The sequence below is a fragment of the Macaca thibetana genome, chromosome 6 (assembly GCF_024542745.1).
Source record: "Macaca thibetana thibetana isolate TM-01 chromosome 6, ASM2454274v1, whole genome shotgun sequence".
NCBI classification, from domain to species: domain Eukaryota; kingdom Metazoa; phylum Chordata; class Mammalia; order Primates; family Cercopithecidae; genus Macaca; species Macaca thibetana.
The window spans coordinates 154,474,467-154,499,136 of record NC_065583.1 but is presented as its reverse complement, the minus strand read 5'-3'; the positions used below and the strand labels follow the sequence as shown (position 1 = coordinate 154,499,136).

Here is a 24,670-nt window from a genome sequence, read left to right as displayed (position 1 = left end):
TCTGTGATTACTTCCATAGTTCAGAATGGATATTTGTATACTCAGCAGCTGGAGGAATCCCCATACTTGTTCCCTGACCTGGAAGCGAGGATTGGAATTGAGGGAAAGTCCAAGGGGATGCCACTAGAACTCCCTCTAGACAGAACAATCATAAAGCCGAGCAACATGACATTCTTGGAGAAACTGCTGAGATTTGTGCCATTACCAAAGATGAAACATGCAGGGTGTTGATTCCCAACTCATCCTTATTCTGCTTTCCTATTCAGTCTGTGACTAACACAGATGGATCTTGGGCATGATAGTGGATTATCAGAAGCTTAGCCAGGTGGTGACTGCAACTGCAGCTGTTTTGCCAGATGTGGTTTCACTGCTTGAGAGAATCGGCACATCCCTTGGTACCTGGTATGAAGCTTTTGATAATAGCTTATAAATTTTCTCCATTCCTGTTGGTAAAGACCACCATTAGCAGTTTGCTTCTGGCTGGCAAGATCAGCAATACAACTTCATTGCTCTACCTCAGGGGTATATTAACTATTTAGTCCTATGTCATAATTCATTTCACAAGGATCTTGATTACGTTTTCCTTTACAAGACATCACACAGGTCCATTACATGGAAACATTATGCTGCTTGGATCTATTGAGCAAGAAGCAGCAACTACTATGTATGTATTTGAAAGAACATTCATTTACACAGGGTGTGGTTTATAAATCTGACAAAAATGTATTGTTGTCTACTTCGGTGAAATTTGTGGGAGCCTAGTAGTATGGAATATGTTGAGATATCCCTGAAAAGGTGAAGCACAAGTTGTTGCATGTGGTCCCTCCTACAACCTGACAAAAGAGGCACAGCATTTAGTAGATCCTTTTGGATTTTGGAGGTAACATACTTTGCATTTGGGTACATTACTCTGGCCCATTTACTGAGTGATGTGAAATGCTGCTAGTTTTGAGTGGGGAACAGAACAAAAATAAGGCTCTGAGGTAGATGCAGGCTGCTATGTAGACTGTTCTGCTATTTAGGCTATATGATCCAGCAGGTCCAGTGGTGGACAGTTGTAGAAGTGTCAGTAGTAGTTAGGGATGCTGTATAGCATCTTTGGTTGGTCTCATTTGATGAATTACAGCACAGGCCCTTGGGATTTGGGGACAAAGCCATGCCTCTTCTGTGGATATCTTCATAGGATATGAAGTATCCTTCAAAAAATACTCTCCTTTTCAGAAACCACAACAACCGACCGGGTGCAGTAGCTTAGGCCTATAATCCCAGCACTTTGGGAGTCCGAGGCGGGCAGATCACTCGGTCAGGAGTTCCAGACCAGCCTGACCAACACAGAGAAACCCCATCTCTATTAAAAATACAAAATTAGCCCAGTGTGGTTGTGTGTGCCTGTAGTCCCAGCTACTCAGGAGGCTGAGGCAGGAGAATCGCTTGAACCTGGGAGGCGGAGCTTGCAGTGAGCCAAGATCGTACCACTGCACTCAAGCCTGGGTGACAGAGTGAGACTGTGTCTCAAAATACATAAATAAATAAATAAATAAATAAATAAATAAATAAAGAAAGAAAGAAAGAAAAAAGAAACAACGACAACCTGCTACTGGGCCTTAGTGAGAACTGAACACTTAAATCATGGTACACCAACTTCCTATGTGATCTGAGCAGCTTATTATGAACCATGTGCTACTTGACCCAGCAACCATAAAGTTGGGTGAGCACAGCACTACCCCATCATCAAATGAAAGTGGCATATATAAGATCAGGCCTCAGCAGGCCCTTGATGCACAAGTAACTGACATGAAGAAGAGACCCAAATGCTTCCATTCCTGCCACACTCTCTTCTCTTTCCAAGCCTGTACCTGTGGCCTCATCACGTGCTCCCTATCGGTTGAGAGAGAAAGGGAAGACTTGGGCCTGATTTATGGATGGTTCTTCATGATAAGCAAGCACCACCTGAAATCGACAGCTGCAGTGTTATAGGTAACATACTTTGCATTTGGGTACATTACTCTGGCCCATTTACTGAGTGATGTGAAATGCTGCTAGTTTTGAGTGGGGAACAGAACAAAAATAAGGCTCTGAGGTAGATGCAGAACAAAATAAGGCTCTGAGGTAGATGCAGACACTCTCTGAAAGACAGTGGTGACTGGAAATCCTCTCAGTGGACAGAAATTTGAGCAGTGCACCTGGTTTTTTATTTTGCGTAGAATTAGAAATGGGCAAACATGAGATTATATATCAGTTCATGGGCTGTGGCCAAGGAGTTGGCTGAATGGCCAGGGACTTGGAAGGGACATGACTGGAACATTAATGACAAAGAGTTCTGGGGAAGAGGTAAAGGGATGGAGCCCTCTGAATGTGCCAAAAAAAGGTGAAGGTATTTGTGTCCTATGGGAATGTTTACAAAAAGGTAACATCAGCAGAAGAAGATATTAATAATCAAATGGATATGATAACCCATTCTGTGCATACCTGTCAGTCTCTTCCAGCAGCTACTCCTGTCGTCACTCAATGTGCTCATAAATAAAGGGTCCACAGTGGCATGAGACCAACAACACACAGATTTCCACTCACCAAAGCTGACCTGGCTATAGCCACTGCCGAGGGCCTAACATTTCAGCAGCAGAGACCAACAGTAAATCCCCAATATGGCCCCATTCCCCAAGAAAATGAGCCAGCAACCTGGTGACAGGTTGATTATACATCACCACTTTCATCATGGAAGGAGCAGCATTTTGTTCTTACTGGAATAAACACTCTGGATGCAGATTTTCCTTCCAAGCATATAATGCTTCTGCCAAAACTACCATCTGTGGACCTATAGAATGCCTTATCTACCATCCTGATCTTCCACACAGCACTGCTTCTGATCGTGACACTCCACAGCAAATCAAGTACAGTAATGAACCCATGCTCATGGAATTCACTGGTTTTACCATGTTTCCCACCAGTCCAAAGCAGCTGGCTTGAAGGGAAGGTGAAATAGCCTTGTGAAGGCTCAGTTACAGTGCTAGATAGGTGGCAATCCCTTGCAGGGCTGAGGCAAGGGTCTCTAGGAGGCTATAAATGCTCTGAATCAGCATCCAATATATGGCACTATTTCTTCCATAGCCAGAATCAATCTCAAGCCAGAAGTGACTGGTCTGGAATTATGAGGTAGAAATGAATGTGATACCACTATTACTCCTGGTGACATATTAGCAAAAATTTTGCTTCTTGACCCTATGGACTTATGCTATGCAGGTCTAGAGGTATTAGTTCCAGAAGGAAGAATGTTTCCACCAGGACACAAAATAATAGTTCCATTCAACTGGAAGTTGAGACTGCCACTCAGCCTCTTTGAGTTCCTCATTCCCCTGAATCAAGAGCAAGGAGGGAAATTACTGTGCTGTCCAGGGTGATTGATCTTGAGTACCAACGGGAAATTGGATTGACCCTCCACAATGGATGCAACATTGGATATTCCTTAGGGCACCTCTTACATTACCTTGCCCTGTGATTAAAGTCAATGGAAAACCACAACAAACCAATCTAGGCAGAACTAGTAATGGTCTAGACCAGACCCTTTTGAAATTAAGGTTGTGTCACCCCCCAAGGTAAAGAGCCACTAGCAGCTGAGTTGCTTGCTGATAGCAAAGGTAATACAAAATGGGTAATGGAAAAAGGCAGTTATAAATACAAGCTATGATACATGACCAGTTATGGAAATGAGGGCTATAATCATTACAAGTACTTCTTCCTTGTCTTATTATAAATATGATATATTTAATATCCTTTTTCTTCCCTCTCCTATCCCCTTATCATGTAACACAAAATGTATTGACTTTATATCACAGTATTTAAGTATTGTTAATTTTACATCAAGTTGCAGAACATCAAGATGAGCAAACCCAAGGACTTTACATTCTTTTCTGAGAAAAAGGTTTGTGTATTTTTGGTTGCATGCAAGATAGTTATATCTTGTTAGAAGTATGACCTTGTTATTATCTCTATTTGGAGATTAAACATGGTTTAAGGAGATGTGGACGGGTGCTAAGTTGACAAAGAGTGGACTTATAATGGTGTGATATTTGATCAAACATGATCATTGATGTTTCTGTGTTCTTTGGGTGACATTAATATTTAAATTTGTGAACTTTGAGTAAAATAGATTAGCCTCCATTATGTGGGTGGCACACACCTAATCAGTTGAAGGCCTTAACAAAACAAAGACTGATGTCACCTGAGCAAGAAGGAGTTCTTCCAGCAGACTGCCTTCAGGCTCAGAATGGTGCTCTTCCCCAGGTCATCCCATTAGAGGCCCTACTGCAGATTTTGAACTTGTACCTACACAATTGCATGAACCGATGTTTTAAAAATAATTTTTTGTTCCATATGAATTTTCACATAGTTTTTTTTTTTTTTTCTAATTCTGTGAAGAATGTCAATGGTATCTTGATGAGAATGGAATTGAATCTACAAATTACATTGGGCAACTATCAAAAGAAACAAGATCATGTCCTTTGCAGGGACATGGAAGGAGTTGGAAGCCATTATCCTCAGCAAACTAACACAGGAACAGAAAACCAAACACGGCATGTTCTCATTTATAAGAGGGAGCTGAACAATGAGAACACATGGACACAGGGAGGGAAGCAACACAGACTGCAGCCTGTCAGGAATGCAGGGGGAGGGAGAGCATCATGAGAAATAGCTAATGCATTCAGGCCTTAATACATAGGTGATGGGTTGATAGGTGCAGCAAACCACCATGGCACACGTTAACCTATGTTAACAAACATGCAGGTCCTGCACATGTATCCTGGCATTTAAAATTAAATTAAATTTTAAAAAGTAATAAAAGTGTTTGCATAAAACTAAAAATAAATAAATAATGTTTTCTTTTTTCTATTTATATACAGGTCTTGTTGGTTCTGCTTCTCTGGAGAATCCTAACTAAATAATACACCTGTAGGATTAAACTGAGAATATCAACAGGGTATTCTTCAGTCTCTTTCATCTATGCTTTTGAAATATCATCCATGAGCTGTACACATCTCTGTTTTCTTTCCTTATGCTTTAGACAAAACCATTAAAACTATTTTGACAAAAGTCACTTCTCGGTCACTAGTTACCAAAACCAATGGAACCTTTTAAGTCATTATTTAATTTGGCCTGTGGAGTTCAACATTTGTTGTCTTCCTTATTTTCAAAACTTTTCCTGGTTTATCTTCCATGACAGTATCTAATGCTTGCCTTTTGGCTCTACTAATTAGATCTATCTAATTTTTAAAATCTGCTTTGCAAATAAAAATCAGTGTTCTCCATCATTCTGAGCAAACTATCCCAAGGACAGAAAACCAAACACCGCATGTTCTCGCTCATAGGTGGGAATTGAACAATGAGAACACTTGGACGCAGGGCGGGGAACATCACACACCGGGGCCTGTCGTGGGGTGGGGAGAGGGGGGAGGGATAGCATTAGGAGATGTAGCTAATGTAAATGACAAGTTAATGGGTGCAGCACAACAGCATGGCACAGGTATACATATGTAACAAACATGTATACATATGTACACATGATGCACATGTACCCTAGAACTTAAAGTATAATAAAAATTTTTTTTAAAAAATTCGGGTTCTCTTACATTATCTGTAATTTTCCCTAGAGTATATTAACCACTCATGATTTTAACTACCATTTGTATTCCAATTACTTTTTTGTGAACACTAGATTAATGTATGTAAATATCTATGATATACTTCACCTGTGTACTTCTAAGTAACTAAGGGCATAGGGTGTCCAACACCAATTATTTTATTTCTTACTTGAGTCCCAAATCTACAAGGGATACTAATAAAACAGAAGTCAGAAATCTGTGTCATTTTTTATTCTTCCCTTTCTTTAATTATCTGTATGCAATTATCCACTAATTTCTGCAGATTTTGCCTCCACAATATTTCTCTAATTTGTCTCATCCTTTACATTGCCATGATCAATGAATCTTGAAGTTTTTCATTATCTCTTCACCTTTCAAATATTCAAGTCTAATTTCTCATTTCCTTCATTATACTTCCTCCTCATGCCCATTGTAACTTTCTCCTGCAGATGCTCTCCCTATCTCTATACCTTTTCCCCTGTCTTCAACGCATCTTTTAATTGGCTGTCTGATGGGTCATTCCAGAATTGCAATTCCATTAGTATTAATCCCCAAACAAGGCACTTTATGGGTCTTTACACTTTTAAGAATGAATACTACTCATCTGGGTATGAGAATTGAACCTTTCCACACTTCCTGTATTTATTCACTCTAAGTAATTGGTTTTACACTCTGACTATCTGACTATACTGAAATATGGCTACCTAGGCTCACCTTGAAGTTTCAAGCCTCAGGGCTTACAAAAACTTTTCCCCATACTACCACTTCTAGAAAAATCAAATCATCCTTCAAGACTCATCTCAGGTGCTTCCTCATTTGTGATGATTTTCTAGAATTCCTCCATCTTCTGGATGGAGTCATAGACATTTCCTAATAGTGTTTCTATTATAACACTTTTAATACAGTATTGAAATGATCGTTAGCACTTAAGAGCCTGGAAGGATAATAAACCATGATATTTTCTGGTGCAATGGAGCTAGACCACCTGGTTGATATGTTAGCTTAAGCACCCACTGGGTGTTGAGATATGGGGAAGTCATTTAACTTTTTGGTGCCTCAGTTTTCTGATATGTAAAATAGCACTAATAAGAAGATCAGTCATAGTGCTGTTTTGCAGATATGTAAGTATATGTCTGTAAAGCAATTAAAATGGTGCCCAAAGGAAGCACTCAATAAAGTTTAACTTTTATAATTGTAATCTAGAGACCTTCACAGTAACATTTATTCCTGCAGGCTTAATACCGTCTCATGTTGTAATGCATTGTTCATCAAAGGTAAGTTAAATAAATGGATGTCTCAGAAACTAGGGTTTATATATATATTTTACGTTTTTATTTTTTGCCCTTTTAAACAGTTTAGATTTAAGAATTGCTGCTAACTGGGATTCATCTGAAATGACAACTCAGTTTCTTAAATTAATTCTTCGGGGATAAAATAGGCAGCATTTCCTGGATACATAACTTGGAGGCTATGAAAAAACTTAGTACCACACAGATATAGGCTTGCAATTATCCATGTTGGTATAAGCATAAATCATGTTGGTGTGTGTATGCACACTTGTGCACATGTATATATATGTATGTCTGTAATAATGCAAATGTTTTGCTTGTGGTTAGTTTGAACAACTGGTAACATATGAAGTACAAATTTTTGCAGATAAAGTTAATTTCTTTCTTACTGTACAGTATGAAAACTTAGACTTATCTAGGTAATGTATTAAATTCACAATGTGTATTTGAGGAAAGCTTTACCTCTGTATACCCTGTGATTTATTTGTATAGAAAGTAAAGTAACATTTGTTACAAGTAATAGCACAGTTTGTGCTTTCTTGCAAGGATATCAACATGAACATCTGATTCTTTAAATAAAATGGTTGTTGAAGATCATGTCACCTAAGTCTCTCAGTTGCCTCTACAAATTTCTACATGAATACATTATTTTAGATTTGAATGTAAGAAAATCAATCGGTCCCTAAAAATGTGGAGTTGACAATGGGAACTATACGAATTAATGATTTTCATATATGCTCTTTCTACCAAGAACCAGAAAGTCATATTTGAGGCCAAAGATAGTACAGTTGATCTTAGAACAAGGTAAGTTTGAACTGTATAGGTTTACTTTATGTGGATTTTCTTCCACTTTTGTCACCTCTGAGACAGTGAGAACAACCTTCTTCACTTCTTCCTCCTCCTCGGCCTATGCAATGTGAAGATGATGAGGATAAAAAAAAAAAAACCTTTATGATGACCCACTTCCATTTAATGAATAGTAAATGTATTTGACTTCCTTGTGATTTTCTTAATGACATTTTCTTTTCTCTAGATTACTTTATTGTAAGAATATAGTCTATAATACATATATACATATATAAACATAATATGTTTGTGTTATATGTATTCTAGCATATAATTATGTTTTAATTGACTAGGCTATCAGTAAAGCTTCAGGTCAACTGCAGGCTATGAGTAGTTAAGTTTTGGGGGAGTCAAAAGTTGCACTTGGATTTTCAACTGTGCTAGGGAGAAGTCAGTTCTCCTAACCCCCAAGTTGTCCAACGGTGAACTGTAGACAACTGACAATTTTCCTAGGCATTTTTGCATTAGCCCTTTTTCTTAGCTCTGAGTTCCATATTATTCATAATACTTTCCTTTTCTATGAGTAATCTCAAAGTCTTTCTGGAATGAGTGGAATATAAATATATTCATATGTTTATACATACATATATAATGGATTGAATTGGTCTCCATGTTATTGTATTTCTATTCTCAAATCTAGAAGCATCAAGACAGTTAATTAAAATTTAATTAGTTTCCTGGTGGAAAAGAAATCTTGGCATCCGCTCTTTCATCTACATTAGAAATATACACTGCTTGAGAAACATGGGTGTTCATTGCCCATTACCAATGTGGAGCCGTGTACCAGTGGAAATAATGCTGTTTAAATGTAATGATAGGTTAGATGTTAGACTTACTCCTTTTTAATTATATTTATAAATACTAGTTCCTCTTTTAAATAAACTGGATGAATTCTACACTGTTATAGCAATTATAAAAGTGGAATTTCCACGTATCAAGCAAAAACTTGCATATACAATCCCATGAACCGTTTGAGGAGATGAAATACTACCACTCTCTAGGTTCAAATAAAAGTCAGTTTTATTTTTTTTAACCTAATTTCAACTTTATTACCTCCAATTCTGGAAATTGGGGTCTATGGATCTTCTCTAATCAAAAACAGAGAATTTGTCAGGAATCTCAATATGATGCCTAGCTTCTGTCATAAACAGAGTTGAGATAACTGACATCTATCTTGCAGAGTTTTAGACTATGTTACCCTTCCCTTTGTCTTGGATTTCAAACTTCCATTCTTACATTAAATTAAATAAAAAGAAACAAGTGTAGGAGGACCACATGAAATTATCTTACAATATAGAAATGTTAGTGATTGTTATATTCCACGGTCATATTTGAGGAATTATGCAAGGAGAAGATTTATGCAGTAACTTCTGGGGAATTCCATAGTTTGGAGTGACTTGCTTAAAATTTGCCAAGACTTGTTGTGTGACTAGGGCTATCAGTGGACAGCAATATGATCAGAGAAGGGCATTCTGGTCTAGGCTGGAACTGTTTGGGTCTCAGTGTCCATTTATCATTTGGGGCTCACTTTGACATTCTACTCAACCTACAGGTTCATAAGTGCCCTGTGGATCTTTAAGGATTGCACCGTGGGGTTGTCCCAGTGCCAACTGAACAGCCCCTGACTCCTGGTGGGCAGCCTGTAAAGGAGATAGTTCACAGTTCTTGCTTAATGGCAGTGTTTGTGTGTGTGTTTGTGTGTATGTGTCTGTGTGTGTGTGTGTCTGTGTGTATTTGTAAGATCATTGAGATTGGACTACTAGAATGATACTTATGGACTGATTTGATTTGGGGTTAGTCAATTTTTAAACATAGATAGGTGCCCTGCAAAAATCATTTGCCTGGGGCCACATATGCCTTAGTGGAAACTCTGGTTATATGTCCCTTTCAACAAAGATTCTATTTAAAGACCTTTTCCACTATATCGTTTAACATCCTTTAAATACATTTCCACAAGGCAATTTATTTTAAATGTGGTAGAAATGATTCAGATCTTAAATGACTATTCTTCCTTTGACCTAATATTGGAATGATAGAACCTGTTATGTATATCTTTAGCTTATGTTTTCAGAAAGCTCAAAGGATTTGCTGCTCAAGAGTCGTGATCTTCCATACCCATTTCCAAACACTCTTCCTATTATGGTTTTCCATTTGTGACTTTGGATTTATTTTAAACTCTCCTCAGGCATCTATTTTTTTTAAATTAAAACCCATGGCAATATCTTTTACAAAATTTGAAGAGAATTCACAAAATCAAAATATAATACATATTTCTGGGGGAAATTATTTTGTGTGTGATGGACAAGTCACACTGTTCTAGACATGGGTGAAAAAATTTTTATGAAAAAAAAATAAGTAGTAGAACATAACTGTCAAACAGACAGTTGCCACCAAGTATTTTGTGAAAAAAAATAAATTTCCATAAAGTTGCAATAAGATTTTTAAATTGTATGCTCTGTTGATGTGTACATATTTGGCTTCCAAAAATTATTACTTCAGCCATAAATACATTTATAAATATCTGCTGAACATATAGAAATTATTTATAAAGCTTTAGCAAGCCAAATTGAATACTTCAGAACCACAATCCAAATGGCACATCACATTTTAATGGGAAAGAAGAAGAAATACATCCTTGTCATTAAAGAACACCAAGATCAGTTTAGATTATTTATGCCTGGTGATTCTTCTGTGTCTCTTATTGCTAAACATCTCTAATTTGGCTGTGAGCAATAAAAATGATAAACTATACTGATACTATAGTTCTAACTACAGTTACAATTATGCTTAATAACATTTTCATATTTTAACTTCATGTCTTCAGCAAAGAATGTCAAAAACTGAACCAAACATATATTATTTTCATTAAAATAATCAGGAATAATTAAAGCAAAGAGGGTTTAAATGATATTCTGAAGCTTACCCGGGCCATTGAGTCAGGAAGATAAACCAGGTCTCTCGGATTTCAATTCCAGTGTTCTAGTCACTGGTTTGTTCAACTCCTGTGCAAAACATCCATACAAAATACACAATGCATATTCCCCCTTCCTATCAAGTGGTTGTCAAAAGAAACACGCCATTACCTTTCCCACATACTGAGGCTCGGAGCCCATGTATTCTTCCAGCACAAAAAATTGATTCCATACCCAGCCACGTTTAACACGTTGGAAATGTGACCGTTGTCCTGGCAGATGGATAACATTTTCTCTTGGCTCTGTGGCTAAAGTCTGCTGTGGCTGCGGTTGTAGTGGTGTTAGGAGACCTCCATCAAACAGAACCCAGAGAAGCAGGGATAAACAGTTCCTTGTAAGCATTGGCAAAGGCTTTCCTACAGCAGAGTAATAAAAACTCCAAAACTTAACGTAGAATTGTGGAATCCAGGTTCGAGGTGTCTGTGGCCTCCACCACTTAGCTTCTTGTTTTATTGCAGAAATGATAATGCAGGCATTAATCCTTTTGATGAAAAGGCTTCTGCTGTATTATATTCCATCTAAAGGGACCTATGAAATAGATTAACAAAGATACATTAAATTAATAATATTGCATGATGATATTCATCACAACTCTCACTATATCTGCCAACATTTAAGGCAACCGAGAAGAAAGACTATAAAAGAATTATATTAGTAAATGGTCACCGCTATTCACCATTTTAACTTGGATAAATTGAGTTTTTTACAGACTTGAGAAAATATTAGTTACAAGGAAGCAAAAGGTGCATTATAAACAGAAATTATATTTTCAAAAAATTGGCAAAACATTTTAAGGAGAAAAATACAGATCGCTATTGTAAAGTGAGATATTAAGTTAGAGTAGGATCTTGCAACTTCAGCATTATTGACATCTTAGGGTTGATAATTCATTATTGCTGGGAAGCTATTTTGTGCATTTTAAGATTTCTAGTAGCACCTTTTTCTTCTATTTAATAGATGACAGTAGCACCCCTTCCCATATCTGGTTTGTGACAAGAAAAAAGTATCTCCAGACATTGCCACATATCCCCTAGGGGATCAAAAAAATGCCAAAATTAAGAACCACAATGTAGAGAATAAAGAAAACACAATTTTTAAAAAGCAAAAAGCCCCTAAAGTTAGAGAATAGAAAGATACAGACGATCTAAAGAACAAGATAAATTATTAAATGTAAAATTGAATGATCTTACTAAAATGTAAATGATGGATACAATGTTATAAGTCTTTATAAATTTAAATTTTCTTAAAAAATGTTTCTCTAGCCTGGATATACCAGAAACCTTGACAATGTGAGTATTACTTTATAGATGTTGTGTAGCTCAGAGAAAACCTGGATCCCTACCAGAAGCAAGACTTTTACTCTGCATTTAGGTAAAATGACTTTTGAGCTTTCTCTTATAACAAACGTTTTTAAATTCACTTATCTAATATTCATTGAGTGTCTATAATACACTGCCTTTAATTATGTGGTAGATAAGAAAACAGACACAATCTTTGCCTCTCTAAAATCACAAACAGAAAATAAGCAGTCAAATAAATAACTGAAGGCAAATTATGCTGATGGGGGGAGAAAAAAGCAAACAAAACTATCCTGAGGGTAAAACCCAAGTTAGCCAAAGCCTGTGGTAGGTGATAATTGCACTGAGGTCTAAAGGAATAAAAGCATTCCTGTATTTTCTAAGCAGGCACGATGAAATGTGGCTCTAGCACCAGGGTGATTTTATGCATTTGGCACTAGGGTCACAGTGCTTCGAGCCTGTAAAGTTTCTAAGGGCCAAAAATGTTGGAAGCCAGAAAATATATATAATGCTTCCAAACAAAGAGAACTAAAATCAAAATCAATGCATGTTTAATTAAGTATCTATAAAACATGGCGTTTTTGTCAACTAGTCAGCTGCAATTCAGATCAATGTGTATTCACTTATGTGTAATGTAATAAAAATACATATTATTAAAATTAATTTTGCTTATTTATTTATTTTATTTATTTTTTTAAGATGGAGTCTTGCTCTGTCTCCCAGGCTGGAGTGCAGTGGTGTAATCTCGGTTCACTGTAACTTCCGCCTCCCGGGTTCAAGCGATTCTTCTGCCTCAGTCTCCCGAGTAGCTGGGACTATAGGTGTGTGCCACCAGACCCGGCTAATTTTTTGTATTTTTAAAAGTAGAGACAGTGTTTCACCATGTTGGCCACTATGATCTCTATCTCCTGACCTCAGGATCCGACTGCCTCAGCCTCCCAAAATGCCGGGATTACAGGTGTGAGCCACCTTGCCCCACCTCTTTCCAATTTTTTAATGTGTTTATGGGCAAATTAAAATTTGATATGCAACTCACATTTACATTATGAATTTTTTTCCATTGGACAGCACTGATTTAGAAAATACAGTCTGAATCACAAAGTGTGATTTCTATTTAAGCAATTTATTCTTAACATTCAAAGTAAAATATCTAACATGAACTGCATCATATTTGTGGTAAAAATACATTAGAAAGTAAGAGAACATTTTGCATCTATTTCAATAACGTGTAAGCAGGGTAATGTATGTTTTCTCATTTGTTTTTAAGTTCAAATTGCTAGGATTAACCTGTAAGGTGTTTTAATTTCTTGAATTTTTTTCTTTCTTCCATGTTTCATCCCATACTCATACCAATCCTATTCTAAGCATGTCCGTTCAGATTGGGAGATAAATATAAGGAGAAAAGTGGGTGACAGAAACTCTAACTTCCCAAATCTATTCTAGAATATGCCATTAGGTTGCATTTCTGCCTTCCTGTTCTATTAAACCTTCTCTTTCACTATTTTGGGGATATGAGGTATTAACACTCAGACTTTAGAAAACACTGACCTCTAAGGTCATCTCTCAAGACAAGTGTCCTTTTATTGTATATTAGAGATTTTTGAGGTTGGACATATGACTACATTCATCATCATTGTCTCCAGTCTGGTCCAAATTCTCCTTTTCACTTAGAAGTCAAAGGTGTCTAAAATCTGACTTGTGACTCCCTATCAGAGTAATCTTTTAGAAGTTTTCATCCACTCACATCACTTTCCATCTGTCGGTTGTGCTAGAATATGTGTCTATAGTGTGGGGAAATTAGTGAATAAGTGATTGGTAAGTAGAGAGAAATGTGAATTTAACATGCAAAGCGCAGTAGTCCCTGCTTATTTGTGAAGGATATATTCCAAAATGCCCAGGAGATGCCTGAAACCAAGGAGAGTACCGAAGCTGTTATCCATCAATCAGAACACGTTTCTGTTTATGTCTTCCACCCACAAATTTTATAGTTTTTCCATTTTAACTAAGCACGTATCATGGGGCTGTAACTTTTGGAGTTTTGGGAGGTGGGACAGCAAAACTAGAAGGGATTTCTTTTTCATTCTTCACAATTTCATGGAGAGGTTTATTCTTACCATAGCAACCTCAGCATATGATCTATTTTCTTTCCTTATTAAGTAGAGAACTTTCACCTTCTCACATAAAGGGCACACTTTATGGTTCCTCTTTGGCATATCCAAGTTGCCAGCATCACTATTCTTGTACTTTGGGGCCATTATTAACTAACCTAAGGCTTTCTTGAACATAAGCACTCAATGCTGTGACAGTCAATCTGCTAACCAAGAAGGATAAGTAACTCATGGGCAGGGAGTGTCTACTACGTGAATCTACTGCACAAAAAGACAATGCACATCACAGGTGGGACAGAAGTACATGCTGCAAAATTTCATCATGCTACTCTAAATGGTGCACAGTTTAAACCTTATAAATTGTTTATTTCTATAGGTTTCTATATAATATTTTTGGACTGCAGTTTATCACTGGTTACTGAAACCATGGAAAATGATGCAGGATAAGGGGTGACTACTGTGTGTTGTTTCATAAGCCAATTCACCAACACATAAACAGTTTGTACCACGAAACAACAGCAGCTAAATGCAAACTATGGTAATAAAGCTAAAGTTAACTGGAGCCACAGAGGAGTGCAGTGTAGAATATGATGCCCGTTTCCCTCAGGCCCACATTCTGTTCTTACTTTGGCTCTTGTCGGACACAAATTCTATCATACTGTGCTGTGCTTCTTCCAGACTTTTGTGCCTTTCTCAGAGTAGGCTGAACCTTACTTGTATCTATGTTATCAAATTAACTTATTTTTGTAAGAATAGAATTTTATATTTACTAGGTATTTATTTAGCAATAGTTTATTTTTGCTGATATTTTCATTGGGATGGTGATTGCCGGTGGTGATTGCACAAGTTTTGGGGATCTATACGTATTTTTTTTTCTCTATGAGCCCTGTTATTTTAATATGAATTTTGCAGAATGCAATGCTTTTAAAAAACTTGCATATCATGCTTAGCAGAAGCACCTGTAATTAAAAACATAAAACTTTCTCCTTGAACATATTAAAATCCAGAACTGTAATATGATATTTATGAATTTAACAAGGCCTGCATAATCGACCCCTGCATGCTCAACCCTTGCCATTCTGTTCCTTTCCTGAGTCCAAACTCCTTAGTTTTAATTCATATTAATAACAGTAATTAAAGTAATTTATATTAGAAGCGTACTCATGTGATTGTTTACTCTTTTCTGGGTGGAGTGGTGGGGTAAAGAGAAGCCAGAGAGGAGTATGGTGCCTATTTTATCAGCCATTCTGTTCCTGGGGTCTACACTATTACTTGGCAAATGATAGGCACCAAGCACATCTTCGTTAAGTTTGAATGAATAATTCGTTGAATGGTAATAGCTAACCTTTATTGAAAACTTACAAAGTTCTACATAGTGTTGTACGTTCTGTGCCTATATAACAGCCCTGTGAAGGAGGTGGTATCATTACATCCGTTTGACGAAGAAATGGAGGAACAGAGATGTTAAATGACTTGACCATGATCTACATGTTAGTACATAGCAGGTAGGCTTGAATCTGGGCAGTCTGACTACAGAGTTCACACTCTTGGATCCTCTACTGTGTTGTCCCACTGTTGACAGATGTAAAAATACAAAAAACCTCAGGAGTTTCCAATCCTAGTAAAACAAGGAATATGTGCCTACAAACTTGAGTTTCAAGTTATTTTTCAAAACCTAAGCAGGTATTTCAATATTGGGCAGCTTAAGCTTTCAGGCTCTTTTAGCTCTTTTGTAAAATTAGGAGATGTAAGCTATCAGGTCAATACAGTTCCTTTGAAGTCCAGAGATCCAAGACTCCCAGCTTTCCACCCACAAGGACCTGGGAAGGACATAATTTTAGGCAGAGGCAGGAAATAACACACAGGGTCAGTGTTCTCACAGGATTGCATAGTGACTGAAAATTCAGAAAGTGTTCCAACAGCCCAGCAAGGCACTAAACAGGTCACCAGGTAGAGTGATAAGAAGTAGCTGTTGTACAGAAAAGAGGGTATGAGGGTTTCCAACTGTTCCAGGCAGCTCTTCCTAGTGAACTTGAACTGTGAATGTAGTCCTGGGGTCTGACAGATGAGATGACAGCCTGTTTGACCTACTTGACAACTCCAAATTTGAGAATTGCTTCTGGCATTGATATTATTAAAAATAAATAAATTACTTAATAGAGTAATAAAAATATTGACTTTGGAACAAGATAGATCTGAAGTATCATTTTAAATGAAGGCACAGCATAGTTTTATGCTACGTAACTATCTGTTGAGTAGCGTTTGAACTGTGGGGACACAATCAACAATGTTATTTTATTTGTGGAGCTGTATATAAATATGACTAAGTAAATATTTTTTAATTGTATCCCTCAATGAGAACGTGTATGAGAGTGCATTTCCTAACTCCTGCCATTGTTTTATAATCCTAAAATCCATTTCAAGTCTGTATAACACTGCAGTCCTTTAGTGAACAGATGAACCAATGTTATTTTCGGTACATGATGCTGCTCCCGGCAGATCCCAGACTCTGGCCACGGTTGTCAGCCAGGGAGCTTTTAAAGTGCTATATCACAACAAAAATAATGCAAGGAGATTGAAGGACTCCAGTTCTTAAGTGAAAGGGAAATAACTCCCCCAGGCATGAAACACAGGCTAAATTACAAGGAAAAACTATATCAAGCCATCAACCTGGGTACACTTGCCCCAGCACCAATGGTGTTGTTATAGAAGCAAGAATAGAAAGCTTATTCTGTGGGGTCAGCTCCCTATGGAAATATGTGAACCTTAAGGAAGACAGATTTGCTACAAAGGATATCACCAGAGGTACGTTTTATTCCATGTACCCGGTTTTAGGCATAGTGATAAAATATTTATATTTGTCTATGCTTCCTCATCTTTTGTAGAGCCAGAGTGGTTTTTCAAAGAGTTCTTAACTCTGATGATGACTCTCTGGAGCCCAACATCCCTTTTAGCAGGAGGGATTTTTTTTTTTTTTTTTAATGGTCATATATCAAAGCAGCAGATATTTAGTTGTGAAATACTTACTGACAGTAACACTTCCTTTAAGTGTGCCTCCAAAGCTAAAAGATACACAAAGGCTGTGGTTTCCCTAGTTATTTATTTAAATGGGGTATGTTTGCTTCTAAGAATAACTCTTGAAAAAGGTCAAATATGTTCAATATAAATTACATTGAAAGGGTTCTCTTTGTCAGGGACAACTTATTAAGCTGAAAGATTTGTTAATTATTAAAAGGGGTTCTCTATTATGGGTAGTATAATACGAACTGCATACTGGAGAACTCTTTAATGGTGACTATGTTGTGGTCTATTTTAAATTAATATTCCATGGAGTAATTTTTCAAGGGCACTTCTTAAAATTTAAAAGGAAAATAATACAACTTCCCCCACCTCCTCTTGTGAATAAATGACCCTTTAATTTGAACTAGTAATCAAAAATGATCCCCATTAAACAATATAAGGGGATGCTTTATTTTCCATATTATAAAAAAAACAATGGCAGCATAACTTATGTAATCCAAAAATTATTAAAATGTCAAAAATATGCCTTATATTTTTTAATGTTATTCGTCACCTTGAAAACATTATTTTATTTGACTTAACTTCATAAATTAAGCTTTCTGCTTCCTATTGTATAAAATGCATTATAATCAGTAAATATTTAAAGACTTCAAGCAAATCTGATAGTTTAAGAATATGACTCCCAGGATAATTATTTGAAAGTTTCAACAGGCATTGTTATGCAAATTTTAAGCTTTGTTCAGGAAAACATGATACTGTTTGAAAAGCCTTGGGAATGAGCATACATTCCTAATGCAGCTTTTTTGGTTCCAGTTAAACCTATCCCGAAAGGAAGTATGACTCTGTCTCTGGTATAGCAAACCCTTAACACTCACCCTTTTGTTTGATAAACTGCCTGCTGAGAGGCAGACATAGTAAACCAATCTCAGCTAATTCTTATGAGTAAAACAGAGGTGCCTGCAGGTGATTATTACTCAGTGATCTTCATTTATGGGGTTCATTAATCTGCCTCTCTAGCTTGTCCAGATTCTACTCTCTACTTCACAAGTATGTTAGGAAGCCAAAATATGCTTTGAATTTTATTTATTTATTTATTTATTTATTTACTTATTTATTATTTTCAGACAGAGTCTCGCTTGGTCATCCAGGCTGGAGTGCAGTGGCGTGATCTCGTCTCACTGCAACCTCCGCCTCCCAGGTTTAAGCAATTCTCTGCCTCAGCCTCCTGAGTAGCTGGGATTACAGGCGTGCGCCAACAAGTCCCGCTATTTTATTTTTTTATTTTTTATTTTTTTGCATTTTTAGTATCTTGACCAGGTTGGCCTTGAACTCCAGACCTTGTGATCCACCTGCCTTGGCCTCCCAAAGTGCTGGGATTACAGGCATGAGACACTGCGCCCGGCCCGAATTTTAACCGAAATGAAAATGGCTGCTACTGGTATCTCCTACAAGCCAAGGGAAAAAAAAAAAAAAGAAACTCAACATGGGACAGTACTTTATGGCAAGGGACAGAATCTCTCTCTTTAAGGAGAAAAGAAATTTGATCACATCTTTATTTTTGTGGTGCGATTTTAACTGCATTGTTTGAAAACCCTTGATAGTGTATTCTGAAGTTGATCATTTACCTCTGTGGTCTTTCTCCCAAAAATCTGTAACCCCATTCTAATCATAAGACAAGTCTCAATTGAGAGATTTCCTATAACATGCCTCACTAGTACTTCTTAAAATGGTGAAAGTCGCTGAAAATAAGAAAAATCTGAGAAACTGTCAAAGCCAAGAGGAGCCTAAGCAGACATGACAACTAAATGCAATGGATGGGATCCTGGAATATAAAAATAATCATAGGTAATAACTAAGGAGAACTGAAGAAAATATGGACTTTAGATAATAATGATGTATCAATATTGGTTATTCACCTGTAAGAAGTATACTATCCTAATATAAGATGTACAGAAGAGGGGAAACTGGGACTCAGTTATGGCTAAAATAAGATACAATCTACTTTCTGTCAGACACTGAATGAATTTACCAGAAGTAATGTGACAAGATCGGGGGAAAAAAGTCCCGGCGTGATGGCTCAAGCCTGTAATCCCAATACTTTGGAGGGGCAAGGAAAGCAGATCACTTGAGGCCAGGAGTTCAAGAGCAGTCTGGCCAACATGGTGAAACCCTGTCTCTACTAAAAAATACAAAAATTTGCTGGGTGTGGTGGCACGCACCTGTAGTCCCAGCTACTTGGGAAGTTGGGGCAGGAGAATTGCTGGAAACCCAGAAAGCAGAGGTTGCAGTGCACCGAGATCACGCCACTGCACTCCAGCCTGGGTGGCAGAGTAAGATTGTCTCAAAAAAAGAAAAAAAAAGAATGAGAAAAAAAAGAATTTGAGTCCCATTTAGACATTGCTTTGTGATGTATAGAAATCTTGCTAAAAATTCAAGGAGATCTCCATTTTGATTATTTAACAATGTGTAGAAGAAGGATACCTATGATGGAGAACACTGTGAATTTTCAAATTGCGTTCAAATTCTGTATCAACAAAATAAGGGAAAATGCTCCTGCAGGGATAGATTGAAGGTTTCCAGGAAGCCCCCCACTGGGGATTGATGGCGAGCTGCTCAGAAAATCAGCTCAGAGTAAGTTTAGAGAAAATTCCAGTTGTAGTGATACCATCAAAATTGTCTGAAGGGACTTAGACTCTATCATACCCCTGTGTGGTCTTCCTGAATTCCCAATTTTATGTAGTTAATCAGGACTGAATAAAAAAAAAATGATGATGGGTGCATTCTCAGAGTGAAATTTAAAAGTAGGATGTAATGCTTCTGGAATGGCAGAGTAAGGAGTTATGCTGACATTCTACACAGCAAAGCAGCAAGTTCAATGAGAAAATTAGTTAATAATTATCATTTAAAGTCTCTAGAAATGTTCTTAAGTGTATTCAGCAAACAAAATAACACTCATTGCCAGCTGTGTTTCTCATCCTTCTTGCCAGTCCTGAGTTATAGAAACACTATTTCTAGTGGGTGTGGAGGAGAGAACCAAGACTTCCTTTCCCCCAGCCCCTCTCAGAGGATAAAAGCTCTATTTCAGATCCACCACGTCAAGCATACTGGGACTTCTTCTCCTTTCCTTTGGTCTCTTGTAGAGCAGAAGTTCCACATTCGTAGGGGAAAATGAGAAGACCAAGGGCTGCAATCCCTATCATCACCACCACCACCACCACCACCACCACCACCACCACCACCACCAATGCCCCCTTAAAGAGGGAAGGTATCCCTAGAGGGTATGAGGGTCCCAACACCCAGTTTTGTTGCATTGGTATAGGCATTCCTCTCAGGGGTAACAGAAGCCAAAAGGACAAAGGGCTCTACAGCTTTGTCTCAGGGGACATACTTTATTTGGACAGAGTGTAAACTCCTTGTCTGATGTTGAAAGTAGTAAAAATCCGGCAGGTTGCAATTATGAGGAAGTTGGTGGCTCTGTGATACATGCAAAGGGACAATCAGGAAGAGCTCTCATGGGACCACGATCAACTCTGGGGATTGGTAAGGTAATTATACATACTAAGCTTTACTTTCTTACTACCAATCACTGCATAGCATGAGGCAGATGTGAAAGTGTCCTCCAAGGTAGACACAAAACTTTTGCTGGGGCAGGAGCCCCACCTGCACAAAGGACTTAAATGCAGCTTCATACCAAATACTAACTGAACAACGTGCTACTCGGACTCAGACGCAGCAGTACAATGGTAAAAAGTAAAAATCTAACTGGCTAAAGGGTCTTAAGAATAGCCATTGACTAGCAGGCTGTTTTTTTTTTTTTTAATTAATTTATTATTATTATACTTTAAGTTGTAGGGTACATGTGCATAACGTGCAGGTTTGTTACATACGTATACTTGTGCCATGTTGGTGTGCTGCACCCATCAACTCGTCATTTACATCAGGTATAACTCCCAATGCAATCCCTCCCCCCTCCCCCCTCCCCATGATAGGCCTCAGTGTGTGCTAGCAGGCTGTTTACACTGACATTAGACAATATCATATGTGGCCATGATTAAAGATAGAAAACAGAAAAATTCTGAGCAGGCAGAGGCTGAAAACTGTGGGGGTAATAGATTTCGCGAAATGAGTTCATCCAATACTCTAAAGAGAAAAATGACCAAGCAAACAACAACCCACAGGAAGGGGACTAGTGGTTCAGTAACTAGAACTATTAGAATATATTACTTATAAAGATAATTTCCCACAATTTTAAGACATGCAAAGAAACAGAAAAATGGGATCCACACATTGGGGGAGAAAATCAGAGAAACTAGTCATTGAACCAGACAGTGGACTTGGAAAGCAAGGAGGTCAAAGTAACATTATAAACATCTTGAAAGAGCCAAATATAACCATGTATAAAGAATTAAAGGAGGCCGGGTGCGGTGGCTCAAGCCTGTAATCCCAGCACTTTGGGAGGCCGAGGCGGGCGGATCACGAGGTCAGGAGATCGAGACCATCCTGGCTAACACGGTGAAACCCCGTCTCTACTAAAAATACAAAAAGAAATTAGCCGGGCGTGGTGGCGGGCGCCTGTAGTCCCAGCTACTCCGGAGGCTGAGGCAGGAGAATGGCGTGAACCCGGGAGGCGGAGCTTGCAGTGAGCCGAGATCGCGCCACTGCACTCCAGTCTGGGCGACAGAGCGAGACTCCGTCTCAAAAAAAAAAAAAAAAAAAAAAAAAAAAAGAATTAAAGGAAAGAAGATAGTTGATAATATCTCATCAAATAGAAAATGTTATTAAAAAGAGAATTTACTTTTTAAAAGCCATGTGGCAATTATAGAGATGAAAAATACAATAACAAAAATGAAAAAATTTACTAGAGGAGCTCAACCCTAGATTTGATCTGAGAGAAGAAATAACCAAGAGTAAAATTTTACCACATACCTTCTTCAACTACAATATAATTAAATTAAAAATCAACTATAGAAAAAAAAATTTGGTACATTTGAGAACTACAGAAGAAAATATGAGAATTTCTGTAATTGGGGAAATTAAAAGATGAAAAATGTCAAACAATGCAGTCTAAAATACCAATTATTTAAAGAATAAAGTATAGGGAAATTAAAAAACACATTTGGAGATTAATTAAAATTAGAATAGAACATACAAATGTATGCAATAAAGCAGTGCACATAGGTAGATTTATAACAGTAAGTGCCTACATTTAAAAAAAATCAAATCAATAGTTTAACCACCCCATTAAGAAACAAGAAAAAGGCTGGGCACAGTGGCTCATGCCTGTAATCCCAGCACTTTGGGAGGCTGAGGGGTGGATCATGAGGTCAAGAGATTGAGACCATCCTGGCTAACATGGTGAAACCTTGTTTCTATTAAAAAAAAAAAAAAATTAGCCCGGTGTGGTGGCGGGTGCCTGTAGTCCCAGCTACTCGGGAGACTGAGGCAGGAGAATGGTGTGAACCCGGGAGGTTTAGCTTGCAGTGAGCCGAGATAGCGCCACTGCGCCACTGCACTCCAGCCTGGGCGAAAGAGTGAGACTCTGTCTCAAAAAAAAGAAACGAGAAAAAAAGACGAGCAAACTAAACTCAAAGCAATCAGAAAGAGTAAAGATAAAGACTAAAGTGGAAATTAATAATGTAAAGAATGAAAACAATAGGTAAAATTAACACTCCAAATTGTTCCTTTGAAAGGATTAACAAAAATGACAAATGCTTAATTATAATTCTTACAAAAAAGAATGAAATTACTAAAATCAGTAAAGAAGAAACATCACTATGAATCTTCTAACAATTAAAAAACGTACTATAACAAATACTATGAACAACTTTATGCCAACAAATTAAACAACATTGATGAAATGGACACATTTTTAGCAAGACGAAAATTAATAATGCCTCAAAGGTTTAGAAGCTCTGATTAGGACTATAACACATAAAGAGATCAAATTAGCAATTTCAAAAACTTCCCACAAAGAAAATTTCAGAACGAGATGTCTTCACTGTTGAATTCTACCAAACATTTCAAGAATAATTAATATAAAACCTCTGAAGACTAAAAAAAAAAAAAAAAAAAAAAAGAAAAAAAAAAGAAGTTGAGGGAGCATATCCTGACTTATTCTGTGAGACCTTCAACATTACAATACTGAAATCCAACCAACACTCGACAAGATAAACACACACACACACACACACACATACACACATACACACATACACACACACCCTCGTGAAGACCAACATCCCCTATGAATATAAATGTAAGAATTCTCAACACAGTCTGGCACACCAAATCCAGCAAAATACGAAAGAGATTATGCATTATGACCAAATGGGATTTATCTTATTACTGAAATGTTGATTTAATGTCCAGTAAATATTTAATGTAATACCCATGTCAATAAAATAAAGAAGAAACAAAACAGAGGATCATGTCAATTACCTAGAACATGTATTTGACAATATTCAATATGTTTTATTGATAAAAACAATCAACAAAGTAGGAAGAAAAGGAAAAACCTGTAAGCTGACAAAGATAATCCAACAAGTCTCCACCATTAATATTATGGTAATGGTAACAGACTGCATGTTTTCTCTCCAAGAACACAAACAAGAAAGGAAGGTACACTCTCCCTGTGTCTTCACAACATTCTAATGGAGGTTTTATTAGGTAAATCAGAGAAGAAAAGAGGGAAAATTTACCAGACTAGAAAGGTGGAAAAAAATTTATGTCAACTTGCAAATGACGTGATCTTTTATATTAAATATCCTAAAGTATATATATATAGCTTAGTAAATATTTTAAAGTATATACATATAGTTTAAGATATTTGTGTGTGTGTGTGTGTGTGTGTGTGTGAAAGAGAGAGAGAGAGAGAGAGAGAAAGAAACAGAGAGAGTGTTAGAGGCCTGGCAGCACACAAGATCAATATACAAAAATCAACTGTATTTCTATACACTGAAATGTCATTAAAATTGAATGCCATTAAAAATGGCACTGAAAATTGAATTAAGAAAATACTTCCACTTACAATAGCATCGGAAAGATAAAATATTGAGATCAAAATCTAACAAGAGAAGTGAAAAATGCATATGCTGAAAACCACAAACCATTGTTGCAAGAAATTAAAGAATGTCTATGTAAATGAGAGGGCATAAAATGTTCATAGATTGGGAAGTTAATATTATTAAGAAGACAATAACCCAAATTGATCCTTATGCAATTCCTATCAACATTCAAACCACAATAGTACAGCAATTGAAATGTTCATTCTAAAATTCATGTATAAATGAAAGGGACTCAGCAGAATATTAAAAACAGCCTTAAACAAAAAAGTAAATAATTTGGAGTACTCACACTTTTCACTTTTAAAGCTTAAAACACCACTGTAATAATCACGACAGTGTGGTACTGGCATAAGTATAAACCTAGAAGCCACAGAATGGAACAGAGATCCTAAAACAAAAGGGTCCATCCTGAGTGAATTTTTGCATATGGTGGCAG

General features: G+C 37.1%; 1 protein-coding gene across 3 annotated transcripts in view; it reads right to left on the bottom strand.

The window, feature by feature from the left end:
- Nucleotides 1-24,670, bottom strand: part of CDH12 (cadherin 12) — a 1,138,028-nt gene that overhangs the window by 335,961 nt on the left and 777,397 nt on the right. For all 3 annotated transcript variants that reach the window (XM_050795514.1, XM_050795515.1, XM_050795513.1), the window contains one exon: nucleotides 10,855-11,271. In XM_050795514.1, the coding sequence (XP_050651471.1) occupies nucleotides 10,855-11,085 (231 nt within the window). In that variant the 5' untranslated portion in view covers nucleotides 11,086-11,271. The remainder of the gene's footprint in view (nucleotides 1-10,854; nucleotides 11,272-24,670) is intronic.